General features: G+C 39.2%; 1 protein-coding gene across 1 annotated transcript in view; it reads left to right on the top strand.

Moving 5' to 3' along the window:
* The window catches only part of TMPRSS11A (transmembrane serine protease 11A), a 34443-nt gene extending 26247 nt beyond the window's left edge, over window positions 1-8196 (top strand). The window contains exons 8-10 of the mRNA XM_036336880.1: window positions 512-771; window positions 5642-5784; window positions 8035-8196. Of these exons, the coding sequence (XP_036192773.1) occupies window positions 512-771; window positions 5642-5784; window positions 8035-8196 (565 nt within the window). The remainder of the gene's footprint in view (window positions 1-511; window positions 772-5641; window positions 5785-8034) is intronic.
* The last annotated feature ends 10898 nt before the right edge of the window (window positions 8197-19094 follow it).

Here is a 19094-nt window from a genome sequence, read left to right as displayed (position 1 = left end):
TCACAGCTGACTCCTTGTCAGCTATGTATTAGTTCCATTGTCATATCCCAAAAGAGCCTTCCCTAACTACCCTCTAGTATTCTATTCCATTGTTCTATTTTATCTTATTCTTAGCCCTTGTCACTGTTTGGTTATTTACCCATTTGTTAATTGGTTTCACTCTTTTTCCTTCACTAAAATCTAACCTTTTCTGTCTTGTTCACCACTTTATCCTCAGCACTTTGAATAAGACTCAGCACGTAGATGTTCAATAAATATTGGTTGAAGAGGTAAATGATATTTTATGTGCCTTTGCAGTTCTAAAATCTAATAATTCTGTATTAGATTCAGGTCTAAGATGCTGTTTGTATATGTTTTAACCTTCAAAATAGTAGCAGTAGACTCCATTTAAATAGTCAAAGAAAGTTATTGGTGCAATCAAGTATTTTCAGGATGCCATTTTCTCTTATTAGCCTAGTGCAATTATTGTAGTGCAGTTTATATATTCTGTTCATTTGCTAATCTTTTCTAGGAATATAAATCCACGTGAATGGACTGTTAGCTTTGGAACAACAATCAACCCTCCACTAATGAAAAGAAATATCAAAAGAATTATTCTCCATGAGAAGTATCACTCCCCAGCAAGAGAGTACGACATTGCTGTTGTGCAGTTTTCTCCCAGAGTCACATTTACTGATGACATCCGCCGGGTTTGTTTGCCAGAAGCTTCTGCATCCTTCCGACCAAATTCAACTGTCTATATCACAGGATTTGGAGCACTTTACTACGGTGGTGGGTATCTTAAAAATGATCATAGGGTATGATTTAATTTCCATCAACATTGCCAGCCATTTCCACAACTTGGTTGGATTAGTTAGGGCTCCTGTTTTGCATGTGACAAAACCTCAACTCAGATTAGATAAAACCAAGAATAATGATGAAATGGCAACTTTTGCCCTTCTAGTTTGGAAATCAAGAAGTGTTTCTGGCTGTCCTAGCTGGTTTGGCTCAGTGGATAGAACGTTGGCCTATGGGCTGAAGGGTTCTGGATTCAATTCCAGTTAAGGGCATGGGTTGCAGGCTGGCTCCCCAGTAGGGAGCATGCAGGAGACACCCAATTAATGATTCTCTCTCATCATTGATATTTCTATCTCTCTCTCTCCCTCTCCATTCCTTTCTGAAATCAATAAAAATATATATTTAAAAAAGAAAAAAGAAATGAGTCTGGCTTCAGAAACAGTTGGATTCAGGACTTCTTATGATGTTACTAAGCTCTAAATTGCTGAATCATTCCACTTCCTGGCTCTGTTTCCCCCTTCATATGGAGGGATTCCAGCTCCAAAGTGGCCAACAGCAGCTCAGGATTTACCTCCTCTCCACCTATAGATGCCAAGGGAAGAACATGTCTCTCTCTTTGCCAGAATCTATGTTAATCCCTGAGAATATCTCTTTTGGCCCAGCTTGTGTCCAGGGGTACTCAGATTGATTGGCTAGCTCAAATGCTCAGACCTATGCCTACACCAAGAAAGGCAGGTGTGTGATGGGCAGCCCGGTCAGCATCACATGGAATGAGGGAGAGGCAGTTCTAAAAGGGTTGGCTTTAAGGAAGACTTCAAAGGTGTTCCCTCAGCAACAATAAAATCTATTTCTATGCGCCGTTCTCTATGCAATACCAGATATTACCCTCTCTAAGATTATTTAACTTGATAATATGCTGGGGTCCAACCCCAGCAGGTCCAGGGGTCCCCAAAGGTGTGGACGGAGTCGGCGAAGAAGGAATGACACGGAGACAGCGTTCAGTTGATCAGCAGCCTAGCCAGGATCTCTAGCCAAGTTCTGGTCAGGATCTCCAGCCAAGTTCTGGTTAGGATCTCCAGCGAAGTTCTGGTTAGGATCTCCAGCCAGGTTCTGTGTCCATGTTCTCTTGCTAGGTTCTCCAGCCAGGTTCTGTAGCCATGTTCCCTTGCTAGGTTCTCCAACCAGGTTCTCCAGGTTCTCCAGCCAGGTTCTGTAGCCATGTTCCCTCGCTAGGTTCTCCAGCCAGGTTCAGTCACCAGGTTCTAGTCAGGTTCTCTTGCCATGTTCTATCCAGGTTCTTCATCCAGGTTCTGTCTCTAAGTCCTGTCTCTAGGTTCTGTGGCCAGTTTTTGTCGAGGATCTTTTGCCATGTACTCTCGCTAGGTTCTGTCTCTAGGTTCTGTCTCCAGTTTCTGTCCAGGATCTTTTGCCATGTTCTCTCCAGCGAAGTTCTTCTGTCTCTAGGTTCTGTGTAGGTTCTGTGTCTAGATTCTGTGTAGGTTCTGTCTAGGTTCTGTGTGTCCTATTCTTGTTACATCTGTATTTATACCAGTTGATTCCAATCCTATCAATCTCTATTCCAAAGGTTAGGGCGTTTCTTATCTCCATTCCCGGGAGTAAAGATTATGTAGCTTAAGCATGATTGTTCGTAGTTAAAGTGATTAATTACCCTCCTGGCACTTAGTTAAGGGGTTTTATTCCCTCCCTAACTTCAGGGGAAAATCCCTACCTGGGGAAACAACCTTTCTCAGAGAGGTGACCTTGGTTAAAACACATAGTGCCAAGAAGGTGAGCAAACATATTAAGAACAGTATGCTATATATGCCAGGTCCCTTGAAACAGCAAAGATGGACCGGCTCCTGGCAATAATACTAACTTGATCTCCTAACAAGTAAAAATTATTTTATTTTTGAATATTTGGGGGGCATACTTAGACACACTCTGGATCCTAAAATCTGGTCCAGGTACATACATATACAACAGCGAGAGGGTTTCTTTAACTCTGGGCTTGAGAAGATGAGAAAGGGCATTCTGAGAATGACAAAATTCATTCACAGAGCTATATACAATTTAAATACAATAAACTCTAAAGAATAAACCTTTAATTCTCAGTCTCTACTAAGAAACTAGGAATACCTTTCAATAATGTGACCCAAAATAGATGTCCCATGTGGTTTCATTCCATACTGTATGAGCTGAGAAGCGTGTTGCTTTCTTTAAGGCAATAGTACTAGTCACAGAAATTATTAGCCATAGTTTTTTAATTCCAGGGGTGGCTGAGTAGAGCTGTAAGCCTGACACCTCTCTGTCTGCATTCTATCTGAGGGGTTTTGTCCTAAGTCAGAGTTTGCATTCTCTGCTTCAGGATGATAGGAGGGGCTTGGTGGGAAGAAACATTCCTGGCTTGGAGTTTGAGGCTGGTACAGAACCATACCTGGCATAATACTTTTTGAGTAGCAATAGAATCTGACTGTCATGTATAGAACACCATACTGAACAGCAACAACAAAAAAATACTTTTCCAAGCACCCATGGACATTCACCAAGATAGGCCATATCTAGGTCCATAAAACAATCCTACACACATTTTTAAAAATTGAAATCATACATAGTATGCTCTCTGATCATAATGGAATCAAACTACAAACTAGTAACAGAAAGCCAGCAGGAAAATCTACAAATGCTTAGAAATTAAACAACTCCCTTGTAAATAATCCATCAGTCAAAGAGGAAGTCTTGAAGAAAATTTTAAGTATACACAGAATTGATTGAAAATGAAAAACAAAATATCAGTACATGCAGGATGCAGCTGAAATAGTGCAGAGGACATTTACAGCAAATGTGCAAATTAGAAAAGCAGAAAGGTCTCAAATCAATTATCTAAGTTCCCACTTCAGATAAATAGAAAGGAGCAGCAAAATAAACCTACAATAAGCAGAAGGAAGGAAATAATAAAGATTAGAAAATGAATAAAAACAAAAGAAAAAACAATAGAGAAAATTAATGGGGGAAAAGCGAATTCTTTGAAAAAATCAATATTTTGTGAGAAATGTCATTCAGCATTCTCACAAGAGTTGAGAAACAGTTCAGGGAGTTCCAGGATTTATTTAAAACAGCAAGCAAAGTCTTGATTGGGATTGTGGTCTCATTTGCAGCTCTGGGTTCTCTTCCAAGATCATTGGTTGGTGGTGGAATTCAATTTCTTGCAACTATAGAACTTCTGACAACTGCTTGTTCAATGCCATTAGTAAAGTTTTCAAAACCAGGAAGACCTCAGCCCTTTTTAAAAGGGCTCATCTGAATAGGTCAGACCCACTTTTTGATGAACTCAGTGTCAAACGGAATTTTTCTTAGTTTACACCTAAAAAATTTCCTCACCTGTGCCTCATATCATAACCTAATCATATGCATGATACACATTATATTCAGAGATTCCACCCATACTTGGGGGTAGGGACATCACAAAGGAATCGTGGGGATCATCACTGAATTCTGTCTATTACAATGTCAGTTTCCCAACGACCATACTGTTTGACGTAAAGCATCTGTGAATGCTTGTGATATTCTTTGTTTGTACCATAGTTATCTTCCTGCCATACTATTGGTTTCTATAATTCAGAATCTAGTTTAGAATCGAGAGCCCCAAACTTACAATACATAAAAAATGAAATCATTGCCTTTAATGTCATTTTATGTGTGAAACTTCTTCACAAAATGCAAAGGATAAAATAAATATACATAGTGTTCCAGTTATTTTATCAAGCCAAGGGAGAAAACGACCTGCAAAGTTCTGGAAATAAACTAGAGTTCACAAATATAAATATTATTTTAAAAAATTAATGTCTTCCTAAATATATAAGCTGATCATTTTTAATGGAAAGATACAAAGATTTTCCAGGAAAAGAAATAAAATGGTATTTCTTGCTAGTATAGCTATTTATAAAAATATGATAAGGCCCCCACCTCAGTGGATAGAATGTTGGCCTGTGGACCAAAGGGTCCCAGGTTCGATTCTTGTCAATGGCACATACTGGGTTGCAGGCTCCTTTCTGGCCCAGGTGGTCGGGGTGTATGCAGGAGGCAACCAATTGATGTGTTTCTCTCACATTAATGTTTCCCTCTGTCTTTCCCTCTCTCTTTCACTCTCCCTAAAAAATCAATGAAAAAATATCCTCGGGTGAAGATTAACAAAATGTGATAAGGCTCTAGCTGATGTGGTTTAGTTGGTTGGAGCATCATACCATGCACCGAAAGGTCTCCGGTTTGACTCCTGGCCAGAGCACATGTCCAGGTTGTGGTTCAATCCCTGGTCAGGGAATTTGTAGGAGGCAACCAACTGAAGTTTCACTTACACATTGATGTTTCTCTCTCTCTCTCTCTCTCTCTCTCTCTCTCTCTCCCCCTTCCTCTTTCTCTAAAAATCAATAAAAGCATGTCCTCAGATCCGGCCAGCATGGATCAGTGGTTGAGCATCAACCTATGAACTAGGACAGTTCAATTCCCAATCAGGGCTCATGCCAGCGTTGCTCAATCCCCAGTGTGGGGTGTGCAGGAGGCAGCCTATTAATGATTGTCTCTCCCTTCCTCTATGAAATCAATAAAAAGATATTTATTTATTTGTTTGTTTGTTTATTTACTTAAAAAGCATGCTCTCAGGTGAAGAATAAAAAAATGTAATATGATAAAAATCATTTAAATGTGCCATGTTTTAAACAGAATTTTATTTTCCTCTGGAAACTGCTTACATTAAACTCATGCTGTGCTGACAATTTTAGTATGAAAAAGATTAGAATAAAGTCTGCTCACTTCATTCTAGCTAAGAATGCTGACTATAAACACTAAAATTATTTTGTTTTTCCTTAAGGGGAATCTCAAAATGAACTTCGAGAAGCCAGACTCAAGATGATAAGTGATGATGTGTGCAAGCAACCAGATGTATATGGCAGTGATATTAAATTTGGGATGTTTTGTGCTGGATATCTGGAAGGCATGTATGATGCCTGCAGGGTAGGAGGAAAGACATTATTTTTATATCATTAACTCAAAATTTTTTTACCTGAATTAAGAAATATTCTATATTCTTTATACTAGTACAAAATACAGATATCTTATCAGTTCAAAAATTTCTAAATACAAATTTCACAGGCCCAGGGCTGGTGCAGGAGGTAACCAATCTATGTGTTTCTCTCACATCGATGTTCCTGTCTTTCTCTTTCTCTTCTCTTCCTAAAAATCAATGGAAAAATATACTTGGGTGAGGATTAAAAAGAAAAATAAATAATAAAATTAAATGTCCTTAATACTGGAAGTCCAAAGATTCATAAAACTCTCTTTTATTAAAGAGCTCACATATAGGAAGGAAACACTCAGGAATAATGAACGATGATGTGAGGTTATAAATGATATAATGAAGAGCAAATATTTTTACAGCAAGTATCAGAAAAATCACATTTAAATGAGACCTGAAGGATAAATAGCACTTGCCCAATTATAGAATAAGAAAATAATATTATAGAAAAGAGGAAGAGCATCGCCACAATTATAAAGCTGTGAAACTACAATTCATATTTGAGGGGACCCTAGGCAACCTGTTGAGTCTCGCATAGGAGGATGAGAGGTGAGAAGTAGCAAATGCTTAGAAGGTGGATTAGATCATGTTGTGACTATCCAGTGCCCTTACGATGTCCCCCTCTGTCATCCAATATCTATCCTGCATATATGTGTTCTGACAAGGTACAAAAATGTTTCTTCCTGGAGGCACTTGCTCTATAACGTGAGACCCTTGAAAATTCCAAGGAGGTGATTCTACCTGATGAAATTATGGGGTTATTAATATCAGGTGGCAGCAAGCCCTTCCCAGAGTCCCATAGATTACAAAACATGGGCAGCCTCTGTCAGAAAAAGGTATGCTACATATATGTACAAGTAGCATATAGGCTTAGAAAGAACAGAATCTGACACACACCTAGCCTCAGTTGTTAAGAATGTGGAGGAAGGCAGCTAGAATTCAGGGAATCCAAAGAGAGGCCCATGCCTTGATGGATAAGTGGAAGGTGGCGACAGGAGTCTAGGAGCAGACAGGATATGGGAATCTAGACAAACGTTGAAATTAATGATAAGCCTCAGGAAGGATTGGTGCTCATGAAGAGACTTCCCTGGATTGGGGAGCAGACATAAGATTCCTAACCCATTACTGTGCAAGTGAGTAATAAGCCAGAGTCATACAAAAAGTGAGAAAGTTATCAAGGAGAAACTCAGGCACAGGTCCTAGACAAAAATAAAGCAATTATACTGGGGTCTATGGTGTGGGGCTTAGTCTGTCTGAGAAAACGGAACACTAAGCACCCTACTTAGAGTCAAAAGAAAACCAATATCAGCTTGACTTTCTGTGTTATGTATTTGAAATTTGTTAAGAGTAGACCTTATGCATCCTTACCTGCCCCCTACACACACACACACACACACACACACACACACACACACACACACACAGTAACTATGTGAGGGATGGATGTGTTAATTAGCCTGATGGATATGTTAGTTAACTTGATGGTCATTTCATAAAGTATAGTATGTCAAATCATCATGTCATTTTCTTTAAATATATACAATTTTATCTGTCAATTATCCTATATAATAAAAGCCTAATATGCTAAGTGTCCAGTCTTCCAGTCATCCAATCAAAGCATAATATGCTAATGATATGCTAAGGCCACTCAACCACTCACTATGACATGCACTGACCACCAGGTGGCAGACACTTTGACTGGTTGGTTAGCTTGCTGCTGTGGTTCAGCTGATCAGGACTGAGCAAGATGGGCTGGACATGCACTGGAGCCCTCCTATGGTTCCTCCCTGGCTGGCCAATCTCCCGCATCCCTCCCTGGCCCTGATTGTGCACCAGTGGGGTCCCTCAGCCTTGCCTGTGCCCTCTCACAATCCGGGACCCCTCAGGGGATGTCAGATAGCCAATTTCAGACCAATCCCTCAGGCTAAGGAACCCCCACTGGTGCATGAATTCGTGCCCCGGGCCTCTAGTATATCTATAAAACTGAAAAAATTAAAATGTCAACATTGAAATTTTATAGACTTTTTAAAGGGTTTTATAACTTTTAAAATACATGTTTCAATTAATTATCCTATAATTGGTAATCTATATATATGCCTAATAATAAAATATGTGCTTCATCAGAATATCTTAAGTAACAAACTTTATATTTAACTAATATTTTCTTTCTCTCTCTTTTTTACCTTCAGGGTGATTCTGGGGGACCATTAGTCATAAAGGATCTTAAAGATACCTGGTATCTCATTGGAATTGTGAGCTGGGGAGATAACTGTGGTCAAAAGAACAAACCTGGAGTCTACACAATGGTGACTTATTACCGAAACTGGATTGCTTCAAAAACTGGGCTCTAAATCACTGTAAAAGTTCAACATCAAGAGCTGTATGCAGGCTATACATGTATAAGAACCCAAATATTCAGTGAGGTTCAATGACTGGGCCGAGCAACACAGAACATATGTCACTATTTATTTTAGAATCACTCTAATTAACCAATAACCCATAGCCAATTTATAAAGAATTTAAATTTGTAAAGTCGTGAGTCAATTTAGCCTGGCTTGAAAAATACATCAGAGCTACTCAGCTCTTAAAATCACACAAGGTGGAGCATAAAAGAGGAGCAATGCAATCTATTGAAGATAATCCATGAGATTTGTCAGGGGTGTCACCTTAAATGAGTAAATTTTTAAACACTCAGAGAGTTCAGGAAACCTTTATATAATCTTCAGAACTCACAAATACGTTTTTTTCTTTTTTCTCATTCTTCCAGGTTTTCCAAAGAGATTTTCCACCATAAGAAACTAATTTTTTACTTATAAAATCATTGGAGGGGTCTTCATAAAAGAAAGTTATATCTGGGAAACAAAGTTCTGTGACAAATCAAACCAGAGATCTAACCTTTTTATGTTGGTTCTAACCTCCTTAATTTGTGGTGATTTTTCACACACACACACACACACACACACACACACACACACACGCACACGCACACACACACCTATCCCTACCTTACAGATAAACTCAGAGAAAGCCTGATTAATGAATAAGTATATATATATATTAATTAACTAATCAAAAATATATTTTTGTTATAAGAAATTTGGGGGAATGTGATAACTTTATGAACAGTCCCAAAACAGTGGCACAACATTTTGACATTTCATAGATGCATTTACATGTTTAGACCAACAAGAGGTGACTGTAGATTATTATTGTAAGGTTAAATGCTTAGAAAAAAATTAAAAATTTGCTAATACATTAAAGAATCAAAGAGCATTGCTTTTCTAGATAGAAATCAAGTGTCTTTGTATTGCTGCAGTCTATTTTCCCCTAAAGCTTGTGGCAGTAGCCTGACCACTGCAACCATGAAACTCTAGTTTTAAAAATATGTTTTAAAATAAATATAAATTTTGAAGACCTACCACACAGAACACGTGAACAATGTCATCTGAAAGAACAAACATGCCCGCTAAATAAAGTGCCTTGTGAAGACATTGGGAAAGTCAGGCTCACGTATTCAATGATACAATTGAATGAAGGCTTTGTGGGAACTTACTCTGTGTGACAACACCAGCTAAACTTCAGCTGTGCAGTGTGGTGTCATTTATTCATGTAGCACAAACATAAGCCAAAGCATTGGGAAATTGAATGACCTTACAATAATTTCCCCTCATGTGCTATTGAGAAGGCATGAAAATAACCCTGAAATAATGGAAAGGAAATTTACAGTTTACTCACCGCCCCCTGCCAAAAAAACGATCCATAACTTAGACTCACAAAAGTTTAAAAATTAGAAAAGACTGTACAAGTCATGCAGGCCAGTATACATGTTTCAGAGAACGGAAGCCAGGAAGCCTAAATGACTTGGTGAGGCCCAGATAGCCTATATCCAGCGAGGGCCGCGAACCCAGGTACCAATTTCACATGCTCTTTACCTTGCAGAGCATCTTTTTTAACATCAGATCTATAAAAGTTTCAGCAAGTGCTATTATTGAATCTGTCTTAAATTAGGAAACTCTTAAGAAAATAATCTTAAATGATGAAATTCACTTAGGCAGCTGGCTGCCAATTCTCTGAACTCACTTCAAGATAAAGTTGCTTGTTCATAGGCAAAAGTATATACAGACATATGAATTAGACTCTATTTTGGTGGTATATAATTCTGACTTTTGATGTTAAGATTCAAAATAATCTTAGAGTTATAAACTTTGTATTTCTAACCTGTTTGGTGTAGTATTTCATTCTGGGACATGCGCAAGCAAATATTGATATGTCATTTTAAATCAATAATAAAGTTGGTGGTCAGAGCATTCTATAAATATCATTTAATCTGTGGTAGGCCAATAGTATGAATCTTTCTTTCAACTGTTCTTAAGAATTTCCTTCCTTCCTTCCTTCCTTCCTCCCTCCCTCCCTCCCTCCCTCGATCCCTCCCTCCCTCCCTCCCTCCCTTTCTTTCTTTCTTTCTTTCTTTCTTTCTTTCTTTCTTTCTTTCTTTCTTTCTTTCTTTCTTTCTTCTTCCTCCTCACCAGAGGATATTTCTCCCATTGCTTTTTCAGAGAGAGTAAGGGAGGGAGGGAGAAAGAAAGAGAGGAAAGGAAATGAGAGAGAGAAACATCGATGAGAAAGACACATTGATTGGTTGCCTCCCTCAGGCACCTGTCAGAGGCCAGGGATGGAACCTGCAACCCAGGTACCTGCCCTTGACCAGAAATCAAACCTGAGACCCTTCCCTGTGGGCCGATGCTTTAACCCAGAGGTCCTCAAACTTTTTAAACAGGGGGCCAGTTCACTGTCCCTCAGACATTCCACACATGCGCACTGCGGGCCCAGGATGAGTTGGCTGCTAAGCAGGACAGGCAGCTGTGGCAAAAACACCCGGCAGGCCGGATAAATGTTTTCGGCGGGCCGTATGTGGCCCGCGGGCCGTAGTTTGAGGACCCCTGCTAACCACTTACCAACACTGACCAGGGCTGCATTTCTTTTAAATAACTAGTTTGGGTCACACTGAAGCAGGGTTTCTCAACCTTGGCAGTTTTGACATTTTGGCCTAGATAACTTGTGAGGGGCTACCCTATGCAGTGTAGAATATTTAGCAGCACCCTGAACTATGCTGCTCACAGAAAATACAAAATATGATATTTTCTCATTACCAGGTTGAATCTTTTCTATCAATATGTTTAGGCAGAGAACAGGAACTAAAAGTATTTTTCCTATGTAAATAGCTGAATATTATGCAGCTTAAAATTCTGTGAAAACTGATAGTGATAAAGCGCCAGTACAGGCAAGGACTAATAACTTCAAGAGGGTATTGGAGACCTCCAGGATAGTATTATGCTAATGTTGGTAGCCTTGAAATACGTGTTCTGGGTTTGGGCATGCTAGATGTTATGCAGTATGCAGGGTCACTGAGGATCCCTGTAAAATCTGCTGAATATTTTGCATGGTCTGTAGTGATCAGCTAGAGTAGCTTCATGGTACAGAGAAAGCACTAGGATGAGTACCTCCCTGACTTGAGTGATGTGGTCACTGCCCTCATAGAACAGACTGCTCTCTGGGCCTCCCAGAGCCATCTCAGGAGTTCTCCTGTTATCCTTTAAGGGACCATCAGCCTTAGGAGGAACCTGGAGGCTAGACGACATCCACATTCTCAAGTTTGTTAGATTTTCCTAGGAAACGTTTCTTTACCTTTCCCTGGTAACCTGGCTTCTGGGATTGGAGGAGTTGTCTGGCAGTTTTGACACTCTACTCCAGTGAACACAACACAGCGGAAGTAGCAGTGGCCGTTACCATGGTAGTACAGGCCACGGATATCTGGTCATATCATCCTATGATGCTGGCTCCCTGCAAAGGAGAATTTCTAAATCTTAAAAGCATGCTTCGTCTTAAAGAAAGAAGGCATTTTATCTTTGTGAGACTGCTTTCCTGGAGAATTTGATAAGAGTGGAGAAGAGATAGAGTTTCAATGATGGACTGTAAGGTTAATTTAGAGGAGATTGGGTTAATCCTGTCACTGTGTACAGGAACTACAGTCACCTCTAGGGTTCCAGACAAACCTCCTTCCCACATAAAGGCTTATCTTCTGGGGTATGTGTGTGTTTAGAAAAGTATGAAATGAATCAATGAGAACCTTAAAAAATTTTTTTTATCAATCTTAAAGATTCCCAATGATAAAACTGTTATCAATTATCTTGCTGGAATCATGTTGTAGATGGAGAGAGCACTCAGTGTTCCTATCAGTTGCTCTTCCTGAAACTTGTCTAAAAGGGGTAATGTAATCTGGTTCCATCATACACAACACCATGGTGGCCCAACAAAAACAAGGCTTTACCTGTGCCTCCAACAACCAGAGCTCCTCAGCTTTCCCGGATTCTGTTGGACAACTAGGGAATAGGACAGAGCATGGAGAAGCCCCTTCTAGGTCAGAAGTCTTGCTCACAGCCAACCACAGCTCTGTTTCTTCTCTTCACTTTGAGGCAAGTAATCCAATTCCTGGTACAAATCACAAACACTACCCCTGGCTTTTCATGACAAACACTCTGAAAAACAGCCAAGCCCTCACATGCCTTTCATTGGGTCATTTAAGGACCTAACAACATACTCTGATTACATGATCTACTATTTTATCCATAGTCCTTATATCCTTCTCGTTTAGATGTCTCTGAGAAATGAGATCAACAGATTATAGCAAAGGACAAATAATAAAAACAAAAGAAAACCACAGACTGGATTTCAAGGTGAGCTTGATAGCTTCTCCCTGATCCATGACTACAGACTATCCCTAATCACAGAAAACCATCACAGTATTAAGTGTTCCTGTCCAAAAGCCCTGGAAACAAATAAGGATGAATCAGTGGAAATGTCCTTGTGTTATTAAGAAAGAGACAATGCAAGTACATGCTCTTCTAACTATGAGAACTATTACCTTGAATCAGAAAGGTGTAATGATACATCTGCATGGTTCCAAATGACCTCAAACCCAGTTCAAGTACCCGGCTACAGTCACATATTTCAGAGTTTGGTAAAAGAGTAAGACACTAATACAAAACCTGTCCATTGATGACAATTTGAACCAATTGGATTATTGAATATAGTTTCAAATAATCTTTTAAAATATTTGTAAAAGATTATACTACCAAATCACACATTTGCTAGATGATGGATAGTATGACATAGGGGTAAACAATATGAAATTAAACAGAATTTATTTGAATCCTGGCTCCACAACCTACCACTGAACAACAATGGGTTATTTGAACTTCATGATGGTTAGTTTCATGTGTCATCTTGACTGGGCCACTGGGCCCAGATAAGTGATTAAATATTATTTCTAGATGTTTCTGTGAATGTGTTTTAGATGTTATTAACATTTTCTAGCTTTATTGTGATATAATTGACAAAGAAAATTATATATGAAGTGGACAGCATGATGATATGATAATACATACATTGTGAAATGATTGCCAAATTAGCTAATTAACATACCCACCACCTCACATAGTTGCCTTTCCAATACAGCATTAACTATAGTCGCAATGCTGTCCATTAGGTTGCCAGGGGCTGGGAGGTCGGGGAAATGAGAAGATGTTGGCTAAAGGGTACAAACTTTTAGTTATAAGTACCAGGATCTAATCTACAGCATGCTGACTATAGTTAATGACACTGTACTGTATACTTGAAAATTGATAGAGAGTAAAGCTTTAATGATCTCATAACAATAACCACAATAAAATTGTAATTATGTGAGGTGAAAGATGTCTTAACTAATTTTATTGTGGTAAACATCTTACAATATATATGTGTAGCAAATCATCACATTATACACATTAAACTTACACAATGTTACATGTCAAGTATATGTCATTAAAGCTGGGGGAAAATAAGTAGATTTTTTTTAATTTAGCAGTAAACACCCAGAAAAATAAATGGGAAAAGTGACCTGTTCAAAATAATAACAACAACAAGTCCAACAAAACAAAATCAAGAAGTTTACTTTGACAATTCTCATCACCAAAGTGGGGAAAACCCAAGTTCAATGAAAGGTCTCGATAACTAAAGAGCTAGTAGGACATGCTATGTATATTACAAGCAAAGCAAAACCAAAAGCAGCATTTTCACATGCAAACTCCAAACTGAAGGTCATGAGGGCAAACACTCTATCACAGCGGGAGAGATGGACCCAACAGCATTTGATTTGTAGTCTACATAAGCAACCCTACGTAGCTTGTTCTAGAAAAGATAGATCCAGGGCTTTACTTATTCAAATATAGTTAATAATTTCTCATAGCTAGATTGGTAAATTCCTTAGTGTTTTACCAAAATTTTTATTAACCAAGATCACGTCGGCATTATAAAATTCACGGAAAAGATTTCAGCATGTTCTATACTTGGAAACAGTTAAGATAGCATAGGAAACAACTGTTTTGGAAATGCTATGAGGCAAGATGTTTTTATAAAAAATGTTAATACATTTTTCATTTCTCCTGTGGTTATTTTTTTTGTTGAAGTTTCCTAGCTCTTAAATCGATTTCAATGATTTGTTTTTTATCCCAGAAATTTGTTTTCTTGAGACTAAATATTTTAGTATAGTTTCACACATAATTACTTATCTTTTCTACATTTGTTGTTATGTTATTGTTCTCATTTTCAAAATTGTATATTTGTATACTTTTGACCAATACAAATTTCACTCTTTATCCTGGTTAATGTTGTTGCTTTGGATCTCTGTATATTTGCCTGCTATCTTTGTTCTCTTTCTCTTTAACATTCTTTTTGTTTTAGTTGTGTATCTGAAAATGTATGGGTTTCTTATAACTGGATTTTCTTTTTAAAAGAGACTCAAAAGAGTCTTTGCCTTCTATTATATCTGTTAAAACCATTTACCTATATTAGCACAATTTTTATGTTTGCTATAACTTGTGTCAACTTTCTTTGTACCATTTGTTTCTTCTGTTTTCTAGCTAATTTCTTTATACGGGGGTGGCAAAAGTAGATTTACAGTTCTGAGTATGCAAAACACATAGTTTATTCTTGCATTACTGTTTATTAATTATTTTATTACTTTCCATGTGAACACCTATAAACCAGCTTCTGCCAAACCCTGTATTTTATTCCCAAACACACACCCATACCCAGAGCAATAGAAACCTTAGTAAATGGGTTGTCTCCCTTGGTGGGAAGTTTTCTACAACTTATTCATAATGGTCTAAACACTCTGCTTTAAACATACATAAGTTGTTTCTTTTGAAGCACCTAAAAGCAGAAGTGAAAAAGAAGTTTGCATGCTAATATTTAATGTAAGCTTATTTCTCACAATACTTTCACTTGTTCCTCCTCATAGTGAAATTCCTCTTTGTCAGAGGCCTGGCTTGTGCTCTTGGAAAAAGCCATGATGCTTCCCCATATTAAAAAAAACACTTGCCGCCAGAACCGGTTTGGCTCAGTGGGTAGAGCGTCAGCCTGCAGACTCGAGGGTCCCAGGTTCGATTCCGGTCAAGGACATGTACCTTGGTTGCAGGCACATCCCCAGTTGGGAGAGTGCAGGAGGTGGCTGATCGATGTTTCTCTCTCATCGATGTTTCTAACTCTCTATCCCTGTCCCTTCCTCTCTGTAGAAAATCAATAAAAGGTTAAAAAAAAAAAAAAGGAACACTTGCCATGGGAATCCATATAATAATTTAATACACATAATTTACTGAGTCCTAAAGCTCTTTTTTAATATATTTTTTATTGATTAAGATATTACATATGTGTCCTTATCCCCACGTTCCCCCCCCCCCCCCCGCTCATGCCCTCACCCCCCCGTTGTCCATGTCCATTGGTTAGGCCTATATGCTTGCATATAAGTCCTTTGGTTGATCTTTCCCCCGTACCCCCACCCTCCCCTACCTTCCCTCCAAGGCCTGACAGTCCAATCAATGCCTTTCCATCTCTGGATCAGTCCTTGTTCATCAGTTTATGTTGTTCATTATATTTCACAATGAGTGAGATCATGTGCTATTTATCCTTCTCTGACTGGCTTATTTCACTTAGTATAATGCTCTCCAGTTCCATCCATGCTGTCGCAAATGGTAAGAGTTCCTTTTTCTTCTTCCTCTTCTTAAAGAATACCTTTCAGCATTTCATATAATGCTGGTTTGGTGGTGATGAACTCCTTTAGCTTTTTCTTATCTGTGAAGCTCTTTATCTGACCTTCAATTCTGAATGATAGCTTTGCTGGATAAAGTAATCTTGGTTGTAGGTTCTTGCTATTCATCACTTTGAATATTTCTTGCCACTCTCTTCTGGCCTGCATGGTTTCTGTTGAGAAATCAGCTGACAGTCATATGGGTACTCCCTTCTAGGTAACTGACTGTCTTTCTCTTGCTGCTTTTAAGATTCTCTCTTTGTCTTTTGCTCTTGGTATTTTAATTATAATGTGTCTTGGTGTGGTCCTCTTTGGATTCCTTTTGTTTGGGGTTCTCTGTGCTTCCTGGACTTGTAAGTCTATTTCTTTCACCAGGTAGGGCAAGTTTTCTGTCATTATTTCTTCAAATAGGTTTTCAATATCTGCCCTCTCTCTTCTTGTGGTACCCCTATAATTCTGATGTTGGTACGCTTGAAGTTGTCCCAGAGGCTCCTTACACTATCTTCATATTTTTGGATTCTTTTTTCTTTTTTCTTTTTCGGTTGGGTATTTTTTGTTTCTTCGTATTTCAAATCTTTGACTTGATTCTTGTGATCCTCTTGTCTGCTATTGGATCTCTGTATATTATTCTTTATTTCAGTCAGTGTATGCTTAATTTCTAGTTGGTCTTTTTTCATATCCTCCAGGGTCTCACTAAATTTATTGGCGGTTTCCATAAAATTCTTGAAAAACTTTATAAACGTGGTTTTGAACTCTATATCCAGTAGTTTGCTTTCCTCCATTTCTGTCATTTGTGACCTGTTTCTTTGTCTCCGCATTTTTTATGCTTCTCTGTGTTGATAGAGTGGTTTTGTGTGCTAGGTGTCCTGTAGGGCCCAGGGGCTTCGCCTCCCCAGTTACCTGAGGTGGACACTCTTGGTGCACCCCTTTGTGGGCTTTGTGCACAGTCTTGTTGTAGTTATGCCTTGATTGTTGTAGGATCACTGGGAGGAATTGACCTCCAGGCCAATTGTCTGTGAGAATCAGCTGTGTCTGCAGTGGGAGAACTTCTGTGCTGAAGACATCCTTCTGGGGCAAGACTTGCTTCAGTGGGGCTCGGGTGCTCACTGAGTCTGCCCCCTGAGTGTGTCCCTTATGGATCTGAGGAGTTGTAATCTGGATGGTCCCACTCTGACCACTGGGTACACTGGCTCTTGGATTTCTAAGGAGGTGCTAATTTAGCCTCTGCCTGAAGTTACCCAGCAGGAGCTACGAAGAGAACTGCAGATTCTCCTTCCTTTTTTGGAGTTTGATGGTGCCCAGATGAGGCCCAGCTGTGAAGCAATGCAAGCGCCCATGAGGAGCCTCTCTTCTGGGACTGCAGGGCCTGGTTGGGCTTCCCGTGAGTTTGTGCAGAAGCCAGTCTGTGAGGCCGGCCAGGAGAGAGTACACCGCCTGCCTGGCTTCCATGCAGTGCCACTGGGCGGCCCAGAGGCATGCTGTGCCCCAGCCCATGGCATCCGGCCATGCTCACCACATCTCCTCATGGGAACCTGGGCACTATGACTCAGGCAGAGGGGGAAGCGCAGGAGTCTGGGGGCCCAGGTGCTTCCCAGGGCACAGAGGTCAGCTGGGACCTGCCCTTCCATGCCAGATGCTCATGCTTCAATCACCAGCCAGGCCTAGGGACTGCACCCATGCAGGCATTTTGTGTACTGGGCCACTAGTTTAATATAAAATTTTATTTGTAGCCCTAGCCAGTTTGGCTCAATGGATAGAGTGTTGGCCTGTGGACTGAAGATCCCAGTCAAGGGCACATGCCCGGGTTGTGGACATGATCCACAGTAGGCAACCAATCAGTGATTATATCTCATCTCGTTGATGTTTCTATCTTCCTCTCCCTTCCTTTCTGAAATCAATAAAAATATATTTTAAAAAAATTTTTATTTCTATACAAGTTTTACATTTATTATAAATGTACATTTAAAAAAAACTTTATTGCCGAAACCGGTTTGGCTCAGTGGATAGAGCATCGGCCTGCAGACTGAGGGGTCCCAGGTTCGATTCCAGTCAAGGGCATGTACCTGGGTTGCGGGCAATCCCCAGTGGGGGATGTGCAGGAGGCAGCTGATCGATGTTTCTCTCTCATCGATGTTTCTGACTCTCTATCTCTCTCCCTTCCTCTCTGTAAAAAATCAATAAAATATATTTTAAAAAAAACGTTATTGTTGGATTATTACAGATGTCCCTCTTTTTCCCCCCATTGTCCCCTTCCACCCAGTTCCTAACTCATCCTATTGTCTGTGTCCATAGGTAATACATACACACATATAAGATATTTGTTTAATCTCTTCGTGCCTCCTCCACCCCACTTCCGTCTGAGAATTGTATCTGTTCCATTTTCATGCCTCTGATTCTATTTTATTCACCAGTTTATTCTGTTCATTAGATTTCTTATTCATTTATTTTGATTTTTAGATTCAATTGTTGATAGGTATGTATTTGTTGCCATTTTGTTGTTCATAGTTTTTATCTTTTTCTTCTTCCTCCTCTTCTTAAAGAATACCCTTAAACATTTCTTATAATACTGGTTTGGTGGTGATGAACTCCTTTAGATTTTCCTTGTCTGTAAAATTCTTTATCTGATCTTCAATTCTAAATGATAGCTTAATCTTGGTGGTAGGTCCTTGCTACTCATCACTTTGAATATTTCTTGTCACTCTCTTCTGGCCTGCATAGTTTCTGTTGAGAAATTAGCTGACAGTCATATGGACATTCCCTTGTAGGTAACTAACTGCTTTTCTCTTGCTGCTTTTAAGATTCTCTCTTTGTATTTAGCCCTTGGCATTTTAATTATGATGTGTCTTGGTGTGGTTCTTTTGTGTTCCTATTGTTTGGGACTCTCTGTGCTTCCTGGACTTGTAAGTCTATTTCTTTTACCAGATAGGGAAAGTTTCCTGACATTATTTCTTTAAATAGGTTTTCAATATCTTGCTCTCTATCTTCTTCTGGCATCCCCATATTGCAAATCTTGGTATACTTGAAGTTGTCCCAAAGGATCCTTAACACTATCTTCATATTTTTGGATTCTTATTTCTTTTGCTCTTCTGGTTGGATTTCTTTATTTCCTCATATTTCAAATTGTTG

This window comes from Myotis myotis, unplaced genomic scaffold (genome assembly GCF_014108235.1).
Source record: "Myotis myotis isolate mMyoMyo1 unplaced genomic scaffold, mMyoMyo1.p scaffold_m19_p_1, whole genome shotgun sequence".
In the NCBI taxonomy this organism is placed as follows: domain Eukaryota; kingdom Metazoa; phylum Chordata; class Mammalia; order Chiroptera; family Vespertilionidae; genus Myotis; species Myotis myotis.
This window is presented reverse-complemented; position numbering and strand designations above follow the sequence as displayed.